The sequence below is a fragment of the Macrosteles quadrilineatus genome, unplaced genomic scaffold, assembly GCF_028750875.1.
Source record: "Macrosteles quadrilineatus isolate MER2022 unplaced genomic scaffold, UCM_ALF_1.0 Scaffold_12__1_contigs__length_5162894, whole genome shotgun sequence".
Lineage (NCBI taxonomy): Eukaryota > Metazoa > Arthropoda > Insecta > Hemiptera > Cicadellidae > Macrosteles > Macrosteles quadrilineatus.
The window spans coordinates 3,584,952-3,592,568 of NW_026542605.1; the positions used below are offsets into that span (position 1 = coordinate 3,584,952).

A 7,617-nucleotide genomic window follows, 5' to 3' on the forward strand; every position below is an offset into this window, starting at 1 on the left:
TTTGCCTGATTGGATTTACACTAAAATGTCTCCTTAAAAATATCGCATTTATTTCCTATTTAAATTTAATTAGTTTAACGATTACTTAGGTTTGCTGCAACATTGAGGGTAAAAAGTGTGTTTTTTTTTCTTTTTAAAAAATGTTAAAAGTTTAGTAAGATATGAATGCATTTTCCGAATTTGATCAAAATATGTTAACAAGCAAACTACAATACTTTAATTATTTTCCTTAAGTATAATATGGGAACTTTAAATTAACAATTTTTTGTAATTTTCTCCGTAACCATTAGGCACATAATAACGCCTCAATATACTAAAGTATTTTTTTTTTTTTAGTTCTACAAAGTGGTTTGGAAAGAAATTGCTAAATTCTATGTTTTTGGGTTTAAAATGGGAAAAACCAATATTTACCCCATAAAACCCCCCATAAACCCCCTTTCCCATAGTCCGATCATGCTGGCTCGCGAACTCGTTCGAATAAATGTAGGTTTACACGTTTATATCGAATTTCATCAAAATCAGATCATGTAGCCTACAGTTTGGTAAACTGCTTTTTGACCTTATATGCCTCACAGTTGCTAAATTGCAATTTTCAAAAATGCAATGCTTATCCATACTGTACTCAAACTAAAGTTTGGTTGCAGTAAACATATGAAGGTTGGTTGCAAATTACATCAAATATGTTTCTGTTATAATTTAGATGTTCACGCAATAGGTCGGCTGATATATAAAATTTATTGTAGAAAATAAAGCACAACTGAGCACATGTTTCTGTTAATTTAATTTAAATTTCTCGATACGTCTTTCATTGTCCAAGAAAATCGTGTTTATGACCTTTTTGTACGCTTTACGAACTCCTCTGAGAAATGTAAGACAAAGAATATTTCTTACAAAGCCTCTATTATAAATGTATCCCAAATACCAATATAATTTTAGTTATGATCAAAATATGTCACTTCGTCACCATATAATTTGATTTATTCTCTTGCTTATAGTACATCATACATTGCCCCATACTCCCACAAATTGCATTTAACATGCATCAGTAAATCAATTCCATTAAATGAAATCATGCAAAATAAAATATCTATCATAAGGATTATGATTGGGCTCCTTAAAAAAAATATAGGCTACATCTAAAGATTAATCTTGTTTACTTGTTTTACTTTTTTTAATAAATGAATATTTACACTTTTTTAAATGTGAAAATTTGTTATTGAAGTATTCAAAATTATGTTGGCTAAACAACGATTAGAAGTGACAAATTAGCATGATCAATGTGCAGCATGATGTTGACACTTGTTTTACCAAACCAACTGTGGCTCGTCACTTGCGCACAACGACTTGGACGAGTTTTCACTCCCAGAGGTGCTAACGATTGTAAAATGTATAATGGGTAAAATCAGTATGATTATCTTGGTCATGTTTGTGCCTTACTTCTATATGAGACGTGAGTAATAGCAATATTCTTAAATAACCTAAAATAAAGTGATAAAGTTTTATTCATGTTACGTATCTTTAACAAATATGGTATTCTAGGAACTAGTAGACATACTATAGTAAATAACTCCCTTATCAGCTTCGTGCGTGTTATTAAATTACATGAAAGTACAAAAAAAAGTCAAATTACACTTCTAATAAACATATTTACACTTATACTGTTTACTCACAACCACTTATCATCTGTTATGTGCATTTGCCGTCTTGTGAGTGAACAGTTTAAGTGTAAATATATTTAGTACAAGTGTTATTTGACGTATTTTTGCACTTTCAGATACTGTAGTAGTAACAAATGATATTTGTAAGAGAATTTTATAAAGTTATATACTAATACAGTTGATTTAGATGCCTTACGTGTCTTTCAGAGTGGATAAAAAACACGAGACATGCTGAAAAGTCCAATTTAATAATAGTAACATGATACATGATAAGTTATTTCCTATTTTATCATTTACACAGCTTAACATTTCAAGACATATTTATAAACAGTAACTATTGAACATAGGTAGTATTGTCATTACTAGCTATTGTTTTTAGCTATTACTTAGATTAAATTTTGTTATGGTTATCAACAAGTACAGTGGTTCGGTCATGCTATAAAGGAATGTTTTAACTGTTTTTCTTTAAACGTTTGCAGATGAAGATGATATGCATCCGTTTATTCTTATCTCAGAACTCCAGAGGAAGTATAGTGAGAAGCTTGCTAAGGAAACAGAAAAGCATGGCAGAAAACCTGGTTAGTACATATACATACAATATTTAATTCTATTTTTGTGGTCAAGGATCTATTATTAAGGTAGAAAAATTACTATACGGATATTAGATAGTTACCTCTGCTTGAATAGTAATGTTGACTGATATCATAATAAAAAAAAAACCTTTTTGTCTGGCATTCCAATTACTAAAACAAAATACAGGTCCACAAAAGATTAGTACAATCTATACGTAAGCCATGTTGGAGGTAGCTATTTCTCCTAGTATGGATTTAAGTAGTTGATCACTATTGTATTATTATTATTCGGCTGTTCTCTTTAGTTATTGTTTTAAAATATTGTTAACAGTCCAACGCCATTGAAATGTTGAAATGTATACCACTTTTTATTCTATTTTGTTCGATTTGTTAGATCAACATTAATTTTACCGTAATCTGCTACACTATGATTCAATAGGCATGTGCCCAGTTTCGTTTTCTTTTCTGCAGAGTTGCGAAAAATCTAGGTTTTGTCGTGGTAAATTAATTCCACGGAGACCTAAGTCTTCGACTGTAGTGAGTTTAGCCGGTATTTCAGCAGTTTTCTTGTTTGTCCATGTTTAAATGGAGAATACCTACGTGAAAGCTATAAATCCACTAAGAGTATCGGAAGATTTGCCTGCGTTGAACCATAGATTTGTCTTTTATCTATGGTTGAACGATCGAGTATAAGACGTGCAGTTGTTTGACACTGTCGACATTGTCGAAGGAAAGATATAAAATGCTACTCTTTCAGCACCATCGTCAAAGGCCGAAAAAGAAGCACTGTATGAGTTTAACAAATCGTCCAATCAAGCAAAAATAGTTATTCCTCCAAGAGTCAGCTATGAGCTTCATCAACGTATTTTGGGAAGAGTATCAGCCAAGGAAGCGTGGGACATCTTGATCGATCATTTTGACAAGGTCAAAGATTCCTTCAATGTCTTTAATTTTTTTAACGTGGGGATTAAACATAATACGCTCCGAGAGTGCTTTCACTAAGGAAAATAAACATCGTGAATTGACTGCTGGCCTGAAAACGCGAAACGTTCAGACAAGTGGAGATTGCCTTGAGATTCTGTTCGTTTTGAAAGTACTTCACATCCTATCAAGGCGTTTTGAGACATTCAAGTCAAGCTATCCGCTAAGTGTTAATAAAAGCGAACGAAAGCAAGAATCTTGAAATCTGTTGTCTGCACTGAATCTTCACGAACGCAATATTGTGCCAACGACGTCAAAAAGTGGTGATGTTCTTAGGGGAATTCCCCAAAAGTGACACAGGCTGATAATGAAAAAATCTTAGTCAAAGAGTTAGTGTCACGAGCGGGATCCGAACCCGGGACTCTCAGCAAATTGGCCCGGCACGCTAACCACTAGACCACCGAGGCCGATGGCTCCTATCCGTATTGTTATGGTAATGGTGTTCTCTCAGCTAATGATAAGCCCACAGCTGTCGTAAGCTCATCTATACCTCCCCTGAGTAAATACCATAAACGAGCACTGGACGAGGTTGAATAACAGACTGGCTTCCTAGTTTTTTTTCAACATCATACAGTGTGATTTTCTTGTTACACAGGGTATTTCGTAACTCTTTGGACACATGTATTATAAATTCATAAATATAATATTATATTATAAAAATAGGATTTCAACATGGGTTTGTGGTGCCTTGTTTTCCGTCTGTCTGTAATGTGAATTTTTTTTAATGTATAATTCCTAAACGGTTTGAGATACACAGCGTTGAGATTTTGCAAAAATGTTTATCTTATTAAGACCTATTTTCGTTTAAAATTATACCGACAGATCATCAACAGTTTCAAAATGGTGGCCTCTTAAAATATTTGATAACAATTTCATAGTTTTCAATGGTACCTTATTTGTTAAGAATTGATAAATAATAACAGAGAAATGTGTTCTTTTCGTAATGCATGACCACTTTTCTCCATTTAAATAATAACTCTAATACTCCTTTTTTCATTGTCTAAATATCTTTACAATAATCTGTTATACGTCAATCAGGAGTTTTAACACATAACAGCTGATTGAATAATTTATATTTGTACTGAGATATGGTCTACATTTTTGGAATGGCTCTTGTCCGTGCATGAGTAGTGGCGAGATTGTATGCAGAACACTAACCATCCGAACAGGCAATGTTCTAACCAAATTATATTATAAATTTTTCTTGTGGTTTGCTCACATTCAGTACTAAGCAGCCAACTTAATAACATAAAAACACAATAAATAATTAGTTAAAATAGGTTTTAAGAATCGTAAGCAACTAGTAAAGACTTGCAGTAATGCTCAGACAACAATTCTTTTATAAATAACAAAAACAATTGATTCAATCAGCTGTTATGTTTTAAAAGTAAAAGGAGTATTAGCATTGTTTAAATGAAGAAAAGTGGTCATGCATTACGAAAAGAACACATTTCTCTATTATTATTTTTCCACTTTTAACAAATAAGTTATCATTGAAGAAAACATTACATTTACTAACTCTTTTGTCCCTTGCAATTTTTTTTAAGTGAACAGTTTTGTGAACAGTGAACAGTGGAATTTGGCATCAAATATTTTAAATGGCCATCATCTTGAAACAGTTGTTGATTTTTTTGTGTAATTTTAAACGAAAATAGGTCTTAATAAGCTATACATTTTTGCAAAATCTCAACGTAATCCACTGGACTTGGACATGCAGTCATGACTTAAAGTTCCGGTGTCGCCACACGTGTCCCCCGTGATTAACTACACTGGCCAGTTTTTTACAGTATTATATTTGTTTTTTGTGTTTTTCGTGTTCGTGTGCGTGTTCTAAGTGTAACGACGAATCTAACCAAATTGGTTAGATGACTTATTGACGTTTTGGTTCAACCTGAAGATGGACTTTTTAAGTCCAAAACTATAGTAGTGTACTACTGAAGCAGGATCACTTGACGAAGCCAGGTAACATAAACCATTTAGCTTAAAATCTCAACGTTGTATCTAAACCCGTTTAGGAGTTATTCATTTTTTTACACATAAATACAGACAGATGGAAAACTAGGCACCACAGACCCATGTTCCTATGGTGAAATGTGTTTGTCTTGACGTAAGCAATAACGCTATATACATGTGTCCAGAGAGTTACGGGACACCCTGTAGAGAAAATAAAGGATATCGTGAACTGGACGAAAACTCCTCAACTAACTAACCACGTGATTGATTTTATTAAAATGTAATATTCGTGTAAGCATGTATTCATTACTAAATCCAAATGTCCTATTTCAATCCATGTGGGAAATTCCATTTTTTTTCTGGGAAAATGTTCATTACTTGCTTCATTTACAACACGTTGGTGCACTAAATATACATTAAATCATGTCCTTTATTTAGTATTTGAGGAGACATTGCACTAGATTATGTTACGAAATTGAGCAAATTATTAGACTGGTCTGCCTCGTCCAACCTCGTATCTGGATCGTATCTGCTAGACAACAATTTCAGGTCACAGTGTTTATTCAGGTCTACACTTTAATGAGTGTTTTCTACACTATCAACAGAGCTAGGACATCGTACGTTGAAAAATAACAGTTTAGCTTGTAAGTAAGAAATTGTACTAATATTTTGTGGGCTTCCTGTATTTTTTTACCTGTTTTAAATGGAGTATTGTATGGGATACGTAAAAGCCGTAAACAAAGCCGTTTACGAAATGGTCCATATTGCCTATTTAAGATTGTATATTCTATCCAAATTCTGTTTAGAAGTACTACCATCGATACTGATGTTTTTGGCAAAGGTATTCAGGCTGTTTGTTTATTTTACAAATAATGTCGTCTTTTCAGGCCCAGTGTACGATGGATGCAATATGTGTGTATGGAAGTATTGCTCTCCATCCACCCAGGAGCTTAATGCGTTTAGGTTTAGCGAGAGTGACGATGCCAAACACCTGTTTGAGTGTTTTGGGGCGGTTCTTACTGATAGAGATTGTATCATCAAAATTCTTGCCAAGCGATCTGAAATACAAAGAACGATTATACTCAACCAGTTCCAACAAATGTATTCAATGGACTTTTCAGACAAACTAACCGATCGGCTTAATAAATATCGGTCGACAACGTTATTAACTAATCTGGGTACTCCTCTGCCACTATTCTTTGCTAGTCAGTTCCGCGCCGGTTTTGAAAAACTAAAAGTACAACGCACAAAGGTCGAAGGTACTTTTACAAGAACCGAAATCTTGGAATTATTAACGAGCCTTCCCAACTGTATGCTTAGAAAGGTCAAGTCCGTGTATGATGCCAAATATGTACAGACATCATTTCTTCGCGATTTGAATGAATCTTTTAAATTAATGCCTAAGAGTGAATACATTGAAGTTGTTGTCGCCTTGGCAAACACAGGAAGGGACGAAATGACTAGTTGGTTCGCGGCTTGGAATGATGCGAAAACACTACGTAGGGCTGTGAAAGACCAACACTTCAACAAAATCAAGGAAAGGTCTAAGGAGATATTTACTACACGTTCGTTGTATCAATTAAGAGATACTCTAATCATTTATGATAAGCTAAGGCAAAGCGATGAAGGGTATAGCACGATTTTTGACGATTTCTATCACAAACACGAGAATGCTGTGGAGATATATTCGACTGTTTCTAAAATCGCTCTAGATCATAACACATACTTCGCAGGCGTCATAGAGAACACTTTGAAAAATGACAAAGATCCGTCCAGATTCATGAACATCATTAGAGCTCGATGTGGTATTGACTTGAAAGATATCGCCGATGAGTATGAGAAGATCGTAGGTGAGTCTATGATTGATACATTGAATAAACATGATAATAAAAAAGGTGACGAGCTTACAAACTTGGGAAATACAGTGATGACAATACTCAATGGTAGAACAGCCGAAAAAGAATAAATTGAGGTTTATGAAATGCCCATCGAGAATAAATAAATTTGAAAACTATTACGCTATTTTCTTTCCTAATATCAATTACATTAATTAAATTAATTGTTTTTTACTCAGAAAATATTTTGAACGTCGATTCAATTCAGTTCTGAATCCTTAATGTTGGTAATTTAATATTTTACTCGATATTGAAAATGATCTAATTGTTTATTGCAAGGTTTAGCTTACTTGATAATCTGTGATTATCATCTATTTAATAACAGGTGTCATAACTTTTGTTTAATTAGGTTTTGCATAGTAACACGTACCTACCACAAATGCACGATTAAAACTTTGGAGATGAAATATAGATAAAGTTAACATTCTAAAATATTTTTCGAAAATAAAATTTAAAAATTCTTAATTGCTTATACATACATATGCATATAGTTGATGTGAAAGTAATACTGTAGTTTTATTTTTTTTTACTTTTTTACATGTAAATCCGGCAAAAAGC

General features: G+C 33.3%; 1 protein-coding gene across 1 annotated transcript; it reads left to right on the forward strand.

Moving 5' to 3' along the window:
• The first annotated feature begins 1,328 nt into the window (after positions 1-1,328).
• Positions 1,329-7,178, forward strand: LOC129004889 (annexin A1-like). Its single transcript, XM_054433582.1, has 3 exons — positions 1,329-1,450; positions 2,138-2,236; positions 6,052-7,178. Exons 1-3 carry the CDS (start codon positions 1,393-1,395, stop codon positions 7,128-7,130), a joined length of 1,236 nt encoding a protein of 411 aa, XP_054289557.1. The 5' UTR covers positions 1,329-1,392; the 3' UTR covers positions 7,131-7,178.
• Positions 7,179-7,617: the final 439 nt, after the last annotated feature.